This window comes from Eutrigla gurnardus (genome assembly GCF_963514095.1).
Source record: "Eutrigla gurnardus genome assembly, chromosome: 14".
NCBI classification, from domain to species: domain Eukaryota; kingdom Metazoa; phylum Chordata; class Actinopteri; order Perciformes; family Triglidae; genus Eutrigla; species Eutrigla gurnardus.
In genome coordinates this window covers 20,004,090-20,022,752 of record NC_139937.1, presented here as the reverse complement: position 1 = coordinate 20,022,752, position 18,663 = coordinate 20,004,090, and the positions used below count along the sequence as shown (strand labels likewise).

Below are 18,663 nucleotides of genomic sequence, written 5' to 3'. Positions count from 1 at the left end.
GCCGCTGCCAGGCGGCTCCAGTTTCCTCCGCAGCCACCGATCTGAGAAATCCACCACTGCTGATGCCGTCCCAGGCTTTGGGAGCAGATGGTGGTCCGTCATATGCCGGGTTCGCAGGTTTACGGGGGCGGGGCTTGCTCGCCCCAAAAAGCGTCAAGGTGAATAAACTACGCTGAACTCATCGGCCCGTAAATCCGGGTGCCGTCGGTTGCTGCCGGGGGTGTCAACGTGACGATACAGAACATCGCTGCTGTTTATGAGCCTTCCAGCTTTGTCTGCAGCCATGTGGGTTGTCGGGCCTGGTTCCCGACCCAGCTGGTTCCAGTCCCAGCTGGTTCCAGACCCACTTAATGGACTCACTCCCCAGCTTCGGGATCTATTTTTGGGGCTGTGAGGAATGTTGGCCTCATGTCTCTCCCCCCTTTTCTCTCCCCTTAGACCCAGAGGCAGGATCTCTCCGTGGCTCCCACGGGGAACACAGATCCCCGTAGCATGCGAACCCCACCGTAGCATGCTAACCCCCCCCCCACCCCCGTAGCATGCTAAGCCCCTGTAGCATGCTACGTCTCCGCTGCAGAAGCTCTCAGCAGTGTTTTGTCAGAAATTGGATCCAGCTGATTGGCTGCGAGCCAGCTGATGGTGTTGTGTTGTGTTCTCCTGAACAAGGGAGGAGAAGAGGAGGAGAGCAAAGGAGGAGGAGGAGGAGGAGGAGGAGAAGGGAGAGAATGGAAAGGGCCGGTCTAACGGACGAATACATCCCCAAATCCTTCTAGAGACCGGAGCTCCAGCACACCTCATCCTGGGATTAGGGGCCCCATAAACCTCATCAGCTCTGGCCAGGGGGGTCAGGTTTCAGCCCCCACATCCTCCTTTACCACCCGACAGATCTCTCTCCCTCTCTCTCTCTCAGCTTGTGTCCTCCTCCCCCTCTACAGTCGTCAGGTTTCTCTTCCCACTCGAGGCCTTGCTGCCAATATTGGCTTCCAGAAACGCTCCGTTTCCACCAGAACTGGAGGAAACGGGAGTTTTTAATAAAGAAATACAATAAAAGGGCAAAAGCAGCCGCAGATCTGTTGATCCGGTGGATTTTGAACTCCGGAGAGATTTCTTCTTTTTATATGAACAGTTTTCAGCAAGTCACGGCTCTAATAGGAACCAGTTATTGTTATTGCAGCGTTGCCACGTTCACGGCAACGAGACCTTCGGAGATTTAAGGTGGACCGTCCCAGATTAATGAGAAGACAATCTAACATAATAAAGAAAACAACCCGGCTGTAAATAATTCTAATGTCTCTGTCAGATGTTTACCGTCGCCGCCCGCCGTTAGTTCAGGGTCCTGTTTCTCCAGCGACATGTTTTCTACAGAATCATGTTTCAGAAATCTTTTTTTTTTTTAGCTGACAGAGAAACGGTTCTCCTCGCCAACAATGTCGATGTGTCATCAGTCAGCTGATCCCCTCGGCAACCGAAGCTCTGCTATGTCACACAGACACCTGCTGCATTCTGGGTAAAACAACAGATGTAGTAGAAAGAGAGAGATAGTCCACAGATGGAGGGAAACAAACAGGACTTTCACCCAGCAGACCGCCGTTAGTGTCCAACGAAAAGGAAGCGCTGTTGGTCACGTCAGTCGTTGGTCACGTGACTCGATAGTCAGTCAACCTCAACCGGATGCTTAGCTAACTTAACTCCTGAACTAAGCTGTGAAGTTTATTTTGAAAAGACGCTATGATGTCATGATATGATGTAACGAGTCTATTATAACGCCGTCACTGACATGAACTGTGTGAACTTCCTGTTCTGGGTTGAGGGGTGATGTCGCCACCGCCCCGTTCTGACCCGTCTGTCTCCCTGTCCGTCTCTTGTCCAGGACCTGTCTGTCTTCACGGGACCCGTACTGCGTCTGGCTGAAGTCGGGCAGCTGCGTCACCGTCTCTGCCGGCTCCAAGTAAGTTTCTCTCTCTCCGTCGCTGACGACCGGAGGAGTGATGATGTCACCAGCGCCGCGGTTACATCATCACCACCGAGTCCGAGCTGACTGTGAACCTGTCTGTGTGCTGCTCCTGTCTTCCTGCTTCTGACTGCGACACTCTTATATGCGTTGCAGCACTTGAAGCGTTGCTGATGCATTGTGCGAGAGATTCTGTTTATAGTGGAATTTAATCGAATCAAACACAATGCAGAACTGTGCTGGTGTCTGTTTGAATCAGCTGCCGACTGGTTCTATACACATATATAGTGAATGTATGAAGCATAGAAGCATCTTCATATACGGTCTTCATATAAACCTCACTAACAAGAAAACAAACACCAAAGGAACAGAAGAAATAGAATCTGACATTGATGAATGTTGATTTTTCATTCCGTGCCGTTTCCCAGCCACTAACATGGAGGGCTTTATGACCTGAACGGCATCCGCCAGGAGGCCATAAACATGTCAGGCCTCTGGTTGAGGAGCTGACATCCATCTGTATTTACAGTCTGTAGCTTCAACACAGTTATTGTTTACTCTTGTGTTTATATCGGGGATAATAACCGAGTTTTACAGCTGCCGTTTCTCCTGCTCGTCTTTCAGAATAAGAGCTCACCGCGCTGCTCTCAGGTCTTCAGGCTCAGTGAGAGGAAATGCTTTCAGACAGCATCCGTCCCTCGTTACCGACTCCTAGTTAGTCAGCGGCGTTTATTATTCAATCATAAACTAATCATCACAGACGCCGGGAGGTAAAACACTTATAAAAGTGTATTTGTATATCTTATAGAGATCCTAAAATATCTAAAGACAACGACTCGTCCCACTAACCTTCAGGAAGACGTTTGAAATGAACGTTTTACAATAAACAGTTGGTTTTCCAGGTGGGTTGTGCAGCACAGCGGGGCGTGGTTAATCTGATGATCTACTTCCTGTTGAGCTGCGACACTCAGAACAGGATAACCAGCAGTGAAGGTTTGATGATAATTAAAGATTCTGCTTTTGAGGAGATTTTTATAGAAATTATGTTTTGGTTTATTCCAGGTGTAGTTGGGCAGCGAGATGAAAACGCAGTTTGTAACGTTGTTGTGACTTAAAGGATTTAAATTAAGGTCCAGGTTGTAAATATGGTCCAGGTTGTAATTGAGGTCCGGGGTTGTAATTGAGGTCCAGGTTGTAATTAAGGTCCAGGTTGTAATTGTGGTCCAGGTTGTAATTGTGGTCCAGGTTGTAATTGTGGTTCAGGTTGTAATTGAGGTCCAGGGTTGTAATTGAGGTCCAGGTTGTAATTGAGGTCCAGGGTTGTTGTTATTGAGGTCCAGGGCTGTTATTGAGGTCCAGGGTTGTTGTAATTGAGGTTCAGGGTTGTTGTAATTGAGGTTCAGGGTTGTTGTAATTGAGGTCCAGGGCTGTAATTGAGGTCCAGGGTTGTAATTGAGGTCCGGGGTTGTAATTGAGGTCCAGGGTTGTTGCAATTGAGGTCCAGGGTTATAATTGAGGCCCAGGGTTGTAGATGAGGTCCAGGGTTGTAATTGAGGTCCAGGGTTGTAATTGAGGTCCAGGGTTGTTGCAATTGAGGTCCAGGGTTGTTGCAATTGAGGTCCATGGTTGTAACTGAGGTCCATGGTTGTAATTGAGGTCCAGGGTTGAGGCCCAGGTTGTAATTGAGGTTCAGGGTTGTAATTGAGGTCCGGGGTTGTTGTTATTGAGGTCCAGGTTTGTAATTGAGGTCCAGGTTGTAATTGAGGTCCAGGTTGTGTCTCTGGTCTGACTGGAGGGTCCTCACAAGGACAGGAAGTCCTGCTCGGACAGAGAGAGAGAGAGAACGTGCTGATGTGGCTTTATGGCGGCGGATGTTTGATTTATGAGTCGGCGTTCAGCATGCAGGACGGCAACTTGGCGGAAAACAGTCGACCACAACAGGAGAGACAGTCCAGAGGGTCGGGACCAGACCCAAATATCTGATCCCCGACAGAGAGAGAGAGTCTGAAGGAAGAGGAGGAGGGAGACTTGAGTTTTTCAGTTCCAAAGTAGAAAACATCTGCTTTTCATTTCAGTTTTTCTTTTCAAGAAAACAAAGTTTGTGCTGCCGATGTTTGAGGCCTGGAAGCCGAGACGAAGAGCAGAAACTAGAACGTGACTCATGAACTCTGCGTGAGTTAAAGGTGGATTCTGGACACACACAGGAAGTACATTACAACACGTTTTTCAACAATCAAAAACTCCTGGAATCTGGAGTCTCTGATATGCGACCTTGTTGAAGGTCTGAGATTCCCCCCTCGGATCCGCCGCGGCGACCTTAACGACCTCTGCGACCTTAACAACCTTGAACGGACTCAAAAACAGCTCAGCTTTTGTTCCGGTGCTTTTCCTCCTCATCAACATAAGCATTCTGGGAAACTGGAGAGGAGTTTGTTAGAAACGGACCGTTGATGCAGATTTACTGATGTCTCTCTCTCTCTCTCTCTCTCTCTCTCTCTCTGTGTGTGTGTGTGTGTGTGTGTGTGTGTGTGTGTGTGTGTGTGTCTGCAGAGTCGGCTTTGAACAGGATGTGGAGAACGGTTCCCATCAGCGTCCTGATACCTGCCACGGTGAGAAACATTGATTTATTACATAAGAAATACAGGGTCATCAGCTGTATGCATGAAGCCACGATGCAGGACCATGCAGGTTCACTAGAAACCCCCTCAGCTCAGACCCTGTGGGGGCTCTAGGAGCAACCAGACCACCACAGACTGACCCGGATCCCGTCTCTGTGTATCACCAGTATTATGGTCCAAAAATAATGAAATTGTTTGATTTTGATAAAAAAAAAATTCTAGGTGGATGATCCCACAGCAAATATCTCCTTGTATTGGATCTTTGGTTTGCTTTATTAATTATTATTAATAATAATAATAATAATACTACGGTGAACTAGGGCCGTACCTGCACTTAATATTTCCACTTGGCAGAAATCAGGATTCTTAACCATTCATAAGCACTCAACCCTGTGATGTCACCTTGACTCTCTTCTGTTCTCCTCCTCCAGACGTCATGGCGACCACTCGCAAGCAGAACACGGCGCTGGATTCTGCGTATGGTCAGTGAACGTGTCTCTATCTGTTTCATGTAGCTGGAGTGCTAACGGGCTAAAGGCCAACGGGCTAAAGGCTAACAGGCTAACGGGCTAAGGGCTAACAACCACGACTATTCAGTTTGGAGGTTAAAATTGAAGGATTCTCAGCTGCTTTAATCAGAGGGTCACATGTTCAGTTCTTCCTCCATCACACATCTTCATCTCAAATCTGTCATCCAGGCTCTTAATGGCCGGAGCTCCTCCTCCTCCCTTCCTCCTCCTCCTCCTCCTCGTCCTTCTCACCAGTGTAAACATTGAAGCATCAGTCCTTTGACGGATCTCCACTGGCCGGCAGCCTAAAGCCCTGAATCAGGAAGAATCATCATCCCCGTCACGTCCCACTAGACAACCCCCCCCACCCCCCCCACCCCCCCACGTCCAGAATAGCTGCTTCGATGGGACTGAGGCGGCATTTGGCCGATCTTCACACCGCATCATTGAGAACAGTCGGCCGCGTCGCTTCTATCTGAACAAACTTAATTTGTTGAAAGTCGGCGGACGAACACAGTGATCCATGTCGGCTGGGAGCCGGCGTGCTGGGAGCCGTTGGCCATTACGGCTCAGCAGAAACATCCATCCTTTCGCCCAGAACAGGGGCCGCTTTGTCCTCTTCGGCTTTGGGCCGCCACAGACCCACAATGCCTCAGTGGTGTGTGAAGCCTCCCCGCCGGAGGAACCCTCCCGTTCATCACGCCGGGTTCATCGCGGCGGGTTCATCCACAGCTCCGTCTGAACTTCTCAACCCGCCGGATCTTCTCTCTGCTCAATCTACTGATTCACTCTGAAGCCTTTAAGATCAATCATCAGTGTTCCTTCACAATAAAACCCCCGCCTGCCTGTTCCTTCACAATAAAACCCCCGCCTGCCTGTTCCTTCACAATAAAACCCCCGCCTGCCTGTTTGGTGCTATCTACACAGACACACAAAGTTCTATATGAACGCTCCGGTTCGCGCATATTTTGACTCGGCTTTCTGCCATGATGGTGGAATCATCTGTCTAAAAGGGGCTAGAGAGAGAGAGACAGATAACCACCTGTCTGTGTCTCTCATCGAAGGTTACTTTTGGCCTTTTTGTTCTCATCAACAGTAAAATGGACAGAAATCTGATCATCCGTCTCACGCTGAGAATAACAATCCTTCTAAATAGAAGTGATGATGTCCGCCACTCCGCCCACCGCTATTTAGTAATCGTAGTAAATAAATGTTTTATTATTATTTAGTAATCGTAGTAAATAAATGTTTTATTATTATTTAGCAATCGTAGTAAATAAATGTATTATTATTATTTAGCAATCGTAGTAAATAAATGTATTATTATTATTTAGCAATCGTAATAAATAAATGTATTATTATTATTTAGCAATCGTAGTAAACAAATGTATTATTATTATTTAGCAATCGTAATAAATAAATGTATTATTATTATTTAGCAATCGTAGTAAATAAATGTATTATTATTATTTAGTTGTCGTAGCAACAGTATTGTAACCTTGATCACGAAAGAAGTTAGCAGCTTTGACTTCCTGTTACGTTTCTGCCAACGAGGCCCCTGAAATCCTGTAGACCCTTAAGGATCCCTTAAGGATCAGAGCAGACCGGTCCCTAAAGGATCAGAGCAGACCGGTCCCTAAAGGACTGGATTAGGTTCGGACCGCAGCACAGCAAGAGCTTTAGCGGAGAATTCATGGAAATCCCGGTTTTCTGAAGAGAAAATAAACTTTGTGATGTCATCACTGAACTTCTGCTCCGTGGTCGCCGTGATGTCATCACTGGTTCTTTGTGTTAACGGGTGACGGGCTGATTCATGTTTCACTAATCACTCACTCTGTTGCCCCCTCCCCCTCATCCTCCCCCCCCCCCCCCTCCCCCCCTTCGTTACAACCACAGGGAAGACCACACCCACAAGCGCCAGCACAACCAATCATGGGGCGGCATTCCCAAAGGAGGCAGGTGACCCTGAAAGAGGTACAGGTCCCGATGGCCCGCCCCCTGTGGGGGAACAAGGGTCACCTGACTCGGAGCCAATCAGTGTGGAGATGGAGGGTAAGGGGGGGGGGATGTCCGTCCTCGGTGACCCTGCAGGGTTTTGCACCGCTGGGCCCTGAACGCCTCATCGTACGCTTCTAACCAGACTGAACACTAACAACAAACACTCTGTTTCACTCTGGTAGAACAACACGCCGTCATCAGACCTGCGTTTCCATGGCGACGGCACTCACTCCAAACAGCTGATGTAAAAATGGAGGCAAATTCAGAACAGCATCCTCCATCTGAGACAAAAAAAATCCTGATTTCTTCCACATTTCTGATGAGTCGCTGATGAGAAAACGAGTCGTGAGCATTAAAAGCAGGAAGTAGCTCAGAACGCTCAGGAGGTCATGTGATGAGGTCATGCAGGTTCAGTTCTTCCAGGGTGAAACATGGCTGCCATCAGCTCACTAACAGTTAACCATCTCTCTTCAGGGACGGCACGAAGCTTTGCTAATCGATGTTCTTGATCCGGGTGCTTCGTTAGTCGCCACGCTCGGTGGTTCCACTGAGCGAACGCCGCCGTGAGACGGGCGTGACTGATAAGTGTTCGATATCACGCTGCAATGGGCGTCCAGGTAGACGATGCCCAGTATATCCACTCCATGCAGCAGACGAGGACGATTTAATGACTTGTAATAAATACAACACCTCTAATTAACTCCTCAAATCAAGTGGAGAAGCTGAGTCCATCAGCTGCGTTCCCTCGCCGCCTCAACTCATCTTTTATTTATCTCGTCAGCAATGAAGATCCTCAATGTGTCTGAGAGACTCTGTCTCTCTCTCTCTCTCTGTCCCTCTCTCTCTCTGCAGCTAAAACATTAAAGTTTAAAGTAGCCAAAGTTCCAACTTCAGCTTCTATTAATCAGAATAATTAGTGGAATTCTGGTTCTGAGAAGTGAAGCCGACGCTGAAGGTCCTTAAACTGTCATTCTCTCTGCAGGCCACCAGGGGGTGATCTCAGTAAACATTGTAAACATGAGTTTATGGTCTCCAAAGTTTCAAGTTTTTTTTAATCCAGCAGTACATTATGGTCCATTTAGAGTCCAACAGACCAGAAAGCAGAGGATGCTTTAAGGGGCGGGGCTTACCTGCTGATTGACAGGTCCATTTAGAGTCCAACAGACCAGAAAGCAGAGGATGCTTTAGGGGGCGGGGCTTACCTGCTGATTGACAGGTCCATTTAGAGTCCAACAGACCAGAAAGCAGAGGATGCTTAAGGGGGCGGGGCTTACCTGCTGATTGACAGGTCCATTTAGAGTCCAACAGACCAGAAAGTAGGAGATGCTTTAGGGGGCGGGGCTTACCTGCTGATTGACAGGTCTCTACCACGCTACCAATGCTAGTTAGCTACTTAGCTGTTACACCGCCACATCGTTATATCGTTACACTCTGCATTGTGCTGTAAAAACTCACCTTAAAGGTGTTAGGCTGCCTGTTTGTCCCCCTTTCCTTTCCTTGGTTGGACTAACCCAAACGTCGTTGAATCCTCCTTTCCTCTTCCATTGACGGCCGGAAACCGTGTCAAGTGTTTGACCTGCAGGCGGTTTCTCCGTCTCTCTTAAAGGGACAGTTCACCCCAAAGAGGCTCCATGTGGATTATGGATCAGACATTTGACCCCCAGACTGGAGAACTTTGGTGTGTACCGTCTCTTTAAGAACCAGTTCTGAATGAACAAACCCTCTTTTTTTGTGATGCATGTAAACAAAAACACAAACAACCCCACCATGCATGTGCTCTGCTTGACCGAATGTTCTAAAGTAATAAGATGTTAAACAGCATATGTTTTTATTGAACCCTGCTGGTTTCAGACCAGCACATTAGATTTTACACCCCCCACAATAAAAACCACTTGGACTTTGTTTGTTCTGGTCAAACTAGTGAAACACTTCAAAAACATAAACTGCAAAATGTGGCCTTTATTTCATAGAAAGTCGTTGAGCACATATCCCCCCTAAAAACATATACAAATAACAGTGTGTTTTTTAAGTCTGTGTTTGACATAAAACATTTAAACATGGTCAAAAAACCATAGACAGACTTATGGTTTACTTTAGACTTAATATTTGAACAAACAATATACAACCCCACCCCCCCCCCCCCCAAATGATCCACTTTTATACCTCATTATCTTTGAATTTTAATACAACTTCATTTGTAGTCCTTTGTTAAACCAAGTGATGGCACAGCATTCAAGTCAGATTTCTAGTCACAGTGATTTCCCCAAAAGTCTGATGTTCTATATTCACAAATGTGGGAATGAATAACATTAAATGTACATTTTCTGTTTAAAAAAAGAGGGAACATGTTTTGGGATGGTTGGATGCTCAGCAGCTTCACAGCTCTGCTCCTGGGATCGCCCCTGAAGTTGTCCTCCGTGTGCAGAGGCGACACGCTCAGTGTAGATACGGCAGCTTTACACTGACCTAGTCTCCGTGACCTCGTGACCTCCAGCTGGAACCGATCCGTTAAATGAAACCAGATCACCTTCACTCGTGTGCCGATATTGAACCGCATCCAATTGGCCAAGCTGGAAGATTATGCAAATTCCTAATAACAAATGTACAAATTCACTCAGTCAGCAGGCGCACATATACACACATATATACACACACATATACACACATACACACACATACACATACACACACAAACACATATACACACATACACACACATATATACACATATACACACACATACACATACACACATATACATACATATATACACACGCATATACACATATACACATACACACACATATACACACATACACACACATACACACACGTATACACATACACACAAACACATATACACACATACACACACATATATACACATACACACATACACACACACATACACACACACACACACATATATACATACACACACATATACACACATACACACACATACACACACATATACACACATACACACATATACACACACATACACATACACACACATACACACACATATACACATTAATATATATACACATGTACACACACACATATACACACACAAACACATACACACATATACACATTAATATATATATATATACACACATACACACACACATATCGCTGGTGTTGGCGGAGGGTTATCAACTGATCCATTGCCGTCTCCATCAGAACTCACTCAGGGAGGAACGTTGGTTCATGACGTCATTCTGTCACGTCTGGGTCACTTCATTCACAGAAGATTGAAATTTGCTGGAAGGCTGTAATTATTGCTGCGATTTCATATCCCTCCTCCTCTTCCTCACCGTGTACTGAACATCTCATACACTATCATCAGGCCTGATTGAGACGCTTTCCATTTTCCTTCCTTAACGAAGCTTTCATTAGTTGCTGAGTCGAGCTTGTGCCCCCCCCCCCCAGACTAATCACTTTCACAGGATCCGTCATTAAGGCGGGGAGGAGGTTGTGACACCACAGATGGTGGCAGCGTCTTTGTAAATGAGCTCTGATTACAAGAGGTGACAGGTTTCGCTCCACGTACCGTCGTTTCCTTTCACGCCATTAGGTGTGCACGGCACCGGGGTCACATGACCCAAGGACACTTACACGCTAGATTTACCTCGGCGAGGTCACCTTGGGCGTTCTGGGTGCACACGGCTTCATCGCACCACAGTTTGACGACCTCATCCGAGTGTGCAAAGGCGCCCGCTGAGCTGCTGGACAGACCGGTTATCTTTGGCTCTTCATCGGTCAAGGTGCTCTCACCACCCCGTCCAGTTGCTCTCACCCCCCCATCCAGGTGTTCTAACCCCCCCGCCCAGGTGCTCTTCTGGTCTCCTGGTCTCCATCAGTCTGACGAGGAAGCCCAGGTCCTCCATAGAAAGACTGTATTGATCTAGATAACATAACCTGTCTGTTGCAGCTGCTACTGGACCATGTTAGCTCTAGAAAATCTGTTTCTTTACTCTCTAACTGAAGTATCCTCTCCCTCTCTCTCTCTCTCTCTCTCTCTCTCTCTCTCTGAAGGGGTGAGGCGACCTCCGGAGCTGGAGAAGGCCAATCACAGTGTCCATTACACCCTCCTGATCGCTTGTGTCTTGGTGGCCTTCGTCCTTGGCGCCTTCCTCTCTGGCTTCCTGGTCTCCTGTTACTGTAACCACACAGGCCACAAGACCAAGAAGTTGTCCAAAGACCCCGAGGCCCCGATCCCCCACGCCCTGTCGCTGCGCAGCCTGGCCAAGCTCAACGGCCTGCTGGACAGCCAGAGTAAGGACGACAAGCTGGAGGTGTCCTCGCCGCAGATCTACAACTCCTTCTTCGCCAACAGCAAAGAGCATCACCCGGCAAGGAGGAACGGCCACCACGCCATGACCATGGGAGATCTGGTCCACCCCCACCACCACCACCACCTCCACCACTCCTCTGAGCTGTCGGGTCTGCCTACGCCGGACTCCACACCAGAACTGCCCATCAAGAGCATGAAAGCCTTCAAGAACCAGTGGGAGAAGAACCAGAACTGCAACAATGCCAAAGAGCCAAAGTCCCACAATGTGGGCTCCAGGCCCAGCTCGGCCCTGCTCCACCAGCAGGTCTTCCCCTACTCCCACGGCCTGTCCAATGGGCAGCCGGGTCTCCTCCATCCAGACGAACGCAAAATCCACAACGTTGAGCGTGTGCTGTCTCAGCAGCCGTACCCGAGCTACTCCCAGAAGGTGATGGAGGTCACCTCGCTGGACGAGCTCCTGAAGCATATCCACGAGGCGAGCAGCAGCAAGAGCTCCCAGCTGATGAGCCCGTCGGGTCTGATGAGCCCATCGGGACTGATGAGCCCATCTGGTCTGATGAGCCCATCGGGTCTGATGGCCTGCGGCGGCGTAGGTCAGCTAGCATTCGCCAACCGCATCCAACCTCAAATTCCTGAGACAGAATCGGCGCCCTACTACAGCTCATCCACTTTACCTCGAGACAGCCTCACCCGCCGCATGGACGTCCCCCCGGACATTCCCTCGCACCACCAGTCCACCCTGGAGAGGAGGCACTCGTCCCAGAGGCACTCGCTGATCGCTGCCGCCAACAAGATGCCCAACGCCGTGGGAGGGGGCGGAGGGATGATACCTCGCCAGCACAGCTTCAGCCAACGGAACGGCGGGCCCCACCAGCCGCCTCCCCTCCTAGCAAGAATGAACTCGACGGGCAGCGCCTGCGAGGTACACTACCCCCTCATCCCCAACGGGTACCTGTCCCGCCAGCAAAGCTACAACGGGGAGCAGCCGGAGGTCCAACACCGGGGCGCCATCGTCCGCCGGGCCTCCTCTCTCAAACCGGACGTCCCTCCCAAGCCCCTGTTCATCCCGGCCACGTCCCCCGTCAACCAGCAGGGCAAGTTCAACTACTGAGGAGGTGAAGTCCTGGACTAGGGATCTCCCTCCTCATGTCCTCTTAAAGGAACTTCCTGTGGAGGAAACAGTGAGTTCGAGGACCTTCACGAGAAAACGAGTGGCGTGGCCGCCGAGTGTCACTGTGGACAAACGCCTCAACCAAACTTGTTTTTCCCTCTTCTTTCTGTCCAACGAATATCTTTGTACCATATTGGTATCGCTCAGCTACTCGCCTCTCCTAGAACCGCTGACTCAGGTGACGCGGCGCCACCTCCTGGTATCAGGCTGCCATGTCCTCAGTGTGGATTTACGATGCAACTTATTTTTTTTTTTGGACGCGTTGATGAAGAACCTTCCGTCACCGTGACGACGCCAGAGGCTCCACCAACTCTTACATTCATGCTTTTGCTTCAACCTTTTTCTGATGTAGTGTTGGTATCCCGTCCCCCTGCCCCTCCCCCGAATGTGTTTATATTATGCATGTGTGTGTATATATATGTGTGTTTATATCCACACCGTATATGTATACATATACATATGCAGTATATGTAACCTGTGGTGAAAAAAGGCAGCAAATCCCCCTGAAAGTAGTCTTTGCCTTACTATACTCTTTCATCTTTGGGCATATCAAACGACCCCCGACCCCTAGGTAATATCTTGGGGACACCAAATCATGCACTTCATCCATAGACAAAGTCAGTCGGCTAAAAAACACCAAACCGGATTCGTTTGTGTCGTTAGGAGAAAGGAAATACTTCAACAAAGCAGCTATTCTCGTCTCCTTGATGTGATGTCATCCGTGATGTCACCGAGGATGTTTCTACAAGGTCGGTGCTCCGCGACTCGAAGATCATAAATCATAGAACGGACTGCAGTTATTCTAATTCTCAACTTTGTGGCTATTGGTTGTAAATAAAGGAATAATTACTAGCCAAACTTTTAACTGTATGTGTAAATGTGTGCCTTATTTAATAATAGTTTGTGACGGGGTTTCAGGAAGCGTTTCATTCCAGAACGACAGATTCCTCATATTCATTCTCACAGCTGCAACTCTGATTGTAACACCAATGAATAATATGTTCAATCTTTTTACAATTGTACAAATTATCATGTTATTTTGAGTAATATTAAACACTATATATATATATAATTTGATTTTGGAATGAAACCCTTCACTCTTTGTTCTGTCTTGGTCTGGTTTTGGGGTTTGGGTCGGGGGAGTTTGGAGAATCCAGTTCAGGTTTTCCCTGTCGGTCCATGCTTGTTTTTCTGTTAGCAGTAGCATTAGCATCACTGTGGGTGAAGGAGCAGCTCACCGTTCCTCCTCCGTTACCTGCTGTTCTTCTGGAGTAGAAGTCTGTAGAAGCTGACGAACGGCGAGACGTGGCGTTTTATTTCCGTTAAAACGTGGCGAGCGGACGCAGAGTCCGGCGTGAAGGTTCCGAGTACCAGGACTCACCTGTGTGACCAGGTGTCCGATAAACAGAGTTAGGAAGTATGCAATGAACTGTGATCGTCTTTCCCATGAGGCCGAGCTGCCGAACGTCCGCCGAGCGTTCCCTGAGGGAAGGCGGCGCCGGGGTCACAGAGGTCACCGCGGGCGTCTGGAAACATGATCAATTCTGTGAAAACAGCACGACACTATTTACTGTATCTGAAAGGATGTTTTATTGATGTCCCAGAACTCTTTTGACCCGATAGAAAGTTTACTCATACTCCCAAAATACAGCCAATCACAACGTTTGTTGAAAGGAGGGGAAACAGTCGATGATTAACGGCAGCCGAGCATCGAATAGTGTAAACAATAATATTTCAGAAGAGGAATTGTGTCAGCGGCGGCGTGTGATGGGGGAGGCGTGTTTGTTTCCCTGGCGGTGACGGGTGGTCCGACAGCAGCCGTCTCTCACATCAGGATTTGATTTGGTGTAAATACATTGATTCACTGCTCTGTTTCTACTGTTTGATTTTTCGAGCTTCGCCTCTTGAATTACTATGAATTTGGTCTCACAGATATCCATTGTATGTCTCTTGTACTAGGAATAAAGAAAACATGATGCAAGCGTCTGGTTGGTGATTGTGTTCTAATAATCAGAGGACATTCTGTCTTCAACGTCTCAAACATGAGACTTCATGAAGGTCCTGACGTGGGACGTGTTTCTGCATGAGAGAGTCAACGTTTTAGGGGAAAAAAATGAGTATTCATGAAATGTGCGTGATGTGGAAGCAACGAGCCCAACAACATAAAAGTGAGTTTTCTGCTTCATTAGATGCATTCACACAAATCCTTTCTTTTTTTTAAATGGTGAGCTTAAAAGTTCCCCTGCAGGAGGATCCTTTAACACCAGATCATTATTGTTTTTTTGTTATAAAAATCCGATAATGAGTAAAATGATGTGATGCTGCTTCTTCTGCTCACTGTGTCACTTTTCTGTTATTAATATTATTTTGCCTGTAAGGTCTGTAAATTTACCCTCATTTATAATTATTCACTTTAAATGCAGAACTCGTTGCAGAAATTACTTTTTCTTATTATTAGTAGCAAACTACGTTTATGTTTTCCAGGAAACATTTGAGGAAATGGAGCCTGTATAATAAATCATAACATTCATAATATTGCCTCTGAAGGCTGCCGACGCCTCGATGGAGGAACTCGCTCTGCGACTGCTTTGGCTATGAGACAGGTGTTCCTGTTATTTTGTCCGCCCACTAACCTGCAGGAGGTCGGCGAGGATGGACGTCCTGTTATTACCCAGCAGCCCCTGGTGAAACGATAGATGTTGAATGATGTATTAGCAGGTAGAAACATGTTTGTGTGCTTTGAGCTTTTTTCCTCTTCGCTCCACGTTCAAAGCGCTCCGAGGTTTGAGGAAGTCGGACGGATTCAAAGCCGTTCAGGAGTCGGAGAGAAAAACCCATCAACCGCCAAGAAGCCGGAGCGGCCCGAGCTCGGGAGTATGAGAGAGGAAATCAGACTGTAACTGCTGAGAAACATCGACGGAATGACCCCCGCAGGCTGTTACACAACAGATAATAACCATCATGTTGTGAACGCACCCCCGTGGTGAACGCACCCCCACGGCGAGGAAACAGGAGCTTCGGGGTCGTGTTGTGAGACATTTGAGCCGCAGCACGACAGGTGACTGTGACACGTTTAATACGAAGTAGAAATAACAAGAAAAATCAGTCCGGCAAGAGGACTTTCACCCAGGAGACCTCTGTTCCTGTCCGGTGTGAAAGTCGTTATGTTGCGTTGTTTCTGAAAGAAAGTCTGCTGTTATGTTTTAACGACATGTTCCCATATTTGAACTCAAACCTGAAAACAAAACCCAACCAGTCGTTTACAGCGTTGAACAAGGTGCATTGTGGGTGTTTCAAGAACATCAACGTTCAATGCTTCAGTTCCAGTCAGGTTTTCTGACGTCTGAGCATCTTCCCAGCAGCACCACTGAGTCCTGGTTTCATTCAGGGAGATGGACCAGCAGGGTCCTGGTCTGGTGTCTGCTGGTCTCTCAGCAGGTTCCTCTGGCTGAATGCAGGTCATTTCTAAATAACTTCAAAGACCTGCGGTGGCCACACGGAGGCAGCGGAGCAGCTTTTACCGCCGTTTCCAGGACGTCAGCGAGCGAAACTTTGCGATAATTTCCCTCAATTTGATGATTTGACTTGAAAATTGACTTGAAATCTTCCTCCTGATAGAAATGGAGACTCCGACGGCGGAGACCTTTCAGCCCAAACACTCCTAATGAGCTGCTATCGATTAGTTTATCAATGATCCTCCCTGCAGTCTATTACATCATCATAATCATGTCTGTGTTTGTGTGTGAGGAGGAGGAGGGATGGAGGAGAAAGAGAAGGAGGGGAGATGGAGGTCGAGGAATGATGGAGGGATGGGGGAAGAAGAGGAGGAGCAGGAGGAGGCGGTGTTTGCTGCAGGTAGAGATTGAACAGCATAATTCTCGGCCTCCATGTAAAACGCCATCGATGGCGTACGGCCCCTCGGAGGAGCGTTTTGCTGATGATGAATGAGTGTTGATGGAAATAAGTCGTCATTGAACTCCTGTCATGTGATCGAGGAAACGTCCCCTCGCAGACGTAATTCTACCAATTAGAGTCCAAAATGTTTTTGTTAACTTCACTTCTTGCTGCTCTGATTCAATGTGATTCTGTTTTCACGTTCAATTCACAGTTCAACTGGATGAGACTCGCAGTCTTTCCAGAAAAACTAATGGAATGAAAAGGAAATATAATTCGCATAATCAACATAAATAAAAAAATGTATTTTGAGATGTATAAAAATATGAATATGTATGAAATATGAACTAACGTCATGTCTCAGATCAGCTCTTAGCGAGACGGTGTAGTCTGGTTCTCTGACCGCAGTCAATGTAACGTGGCCGTTTACCCACAAATCATAGCGTTGTGACGTTAAACGGAGGAGTTCAATAAAAAGTTAAACAAAGAGACACAAGGGGGCGGAGCCAACAGACAAACAACAACAAGATGTGAGAAAGTGCCTCATTAAAACGAGGCATTAATTTGAGCTTGTTAAACACCCCAGCACCACTTTCATCTCATTCTCGTTAAAGACAATCGATCGCGCTGATCGGCAATTCCACATTTAAGTTGTTTTCACCGGGTGGTGTGGACACATCTTTGGGTATCTTTGGGAAATTGATTTAAAAACCAAGGGGTAAAACAAAAACGTATTTGGCATTTATTTTTCTATACAGCAGGCAAAAGTGATGTGAATTCTTCTTCTTTTCCAGGAGCTTCATCAACTCCATCTGTTCTCTCCATGTTGAAGCCCTGATGTCATCAGTTACAGGTGAGTCTGACCACCCCCCCCACCCCCCCCCTCCACACCCCCGAGACATTTTTCCACAAAATATTTTGATCTCTAATCCAATTATTGGCTTTGACCTTGTCTGCACTTTAGATGACGGGGAAAAAAGAGAACATGGTGAGAAAACATCATGGTGTGATTGACAGAGAAAAAAACATTTTCCAATTACAGTAGCGCTCCCCGAGCTCCCCTAATCTCCCCGGCTGGTAACTCCATGGAGGGTTTTTTTACCCCTTTAAATGGGTTTTTGTGTTGTCAGCCGTTCCCGCGTGACCTCCCGCACTTTCGCCACAACCCTTCAGCCTCCCGAAAAAATCCATCTACAGTGGAATCATGCTACGCCTCCAGAAGGACTTTCCATTCCCAACGTCTGTGCTCCGGTTGGGCTCCCTGACAGCCGGCATCACAATTCATTATGTCTCTGCTGGAAAAGGCTGCGAAGGGCCATGGAGGAGCTGGTGCCATATTTCACTATGGAGACCCGTCACCCAGTGAAATAATCACTGGCACTGACAGACGGTTGTTTTTATGTTTCACTTGCTTCTATGAAAAAGGCAGAAGTTAAAATCACTGCTCCTGGTTTCAGGACACGTGTATTCCTTATCCCTAAGATGGAGTCACGGCCCTCCGCCAGCGTCTCGGAGGTTTCTCCGAGGCCCCTCTTCTTAGTCTCTCATTCATCACTGTCAACAGCTTCAAAGTAAAAGAGATCAATCTTACAGTCACTTTCAGCAGCCGGTCAAAAACATGAAAGATGTGCTGAACCCAGAACAAGCGATTTGACGTCTCCTAATGTGACTAAAATTTGTATTTTATAAACCATGTTGCTCTTAATGGGACAGTTGGTTACAAACATATGGCCGGAGGGCCAGAACCGGCCTAACAGAGGGTCCAATCTGGCCAATCACAGGGGTCCAATCCAGCCCAACAAAGGGTCCAATCCGGCCAATCACAGGGGTCCAATCCAGCCCATCAAAGAGTCCAATCCGGCCAATCACAGGGGTCCAATCCAGCCCAACAAAGGGTCCAATCCGGCCCAACAAATGGGTCCAATCCGGCCCAACAAATGGGTCAAATCTGGCCCACCACAAGGGTCCAATCTGGCCCAACAAAGGGTCCAATCCGGCCCATCACAGGGGTCCAATCTGGCCCAACAAAGGGTCCAATCCGGCCCAACAAAGGGGTCCGATCCGGCCCATCACAGGGGTCCGATCCGGCCCATCACAGGGGTCCAATCCATATCAACACATGGGTCCAATCCAGCCCAAGAAAAGGGATCCAATCCAGCCCATCAAAGGGTCCAATCCAGCCCAACAAATGGGTCAAATCCAGCCCATCAGAGGGGTCC

General features: G+C 47.7%; 1 protein-coding gene across 4 annotated transcripts in view; it reads left to right on the top strand.

The window, feature by feature from the left end:
• Positions 1–14,531, top strand: part of sema6cb (semaphorin 6Cb) — an 84,498-nt gene extending 69,967 nt beyond the window's left edge. For 3 of the 4 annotated variants that reach the window (XM_084026795.1, XM_084026796.1, XM_084026794.1), the window contains 5 exons: positions 1,871–1,948; positions 4,502–4,560; positions 5,001–5,051; positions 6,975–7,130; positions 11,121–14,531. In XM_084026795.1, coding sequence (XP_083882921.1) covers positions 1,871–1,948; positions 4,502–4,560; positions 5,001–5,051; positions 6,975–7,130; positions 11,121–12,490 — 1,714 coding nt within the window. In that variant the 3' untranslated portion in view covers positions 12,491–14,531. The remainder of the gene's footprint in view (positions 1–1,870; positions 1,949–4,501; positions 4,561–5,000; positions 5,052–6,974; positions 7,131–11,120) is intronic. The other variant, XM_084026797.1, reaches the window with a different exon arrangement.
• Positions 14,532–18,663: the final 4,132 nt, after the last annotated feature.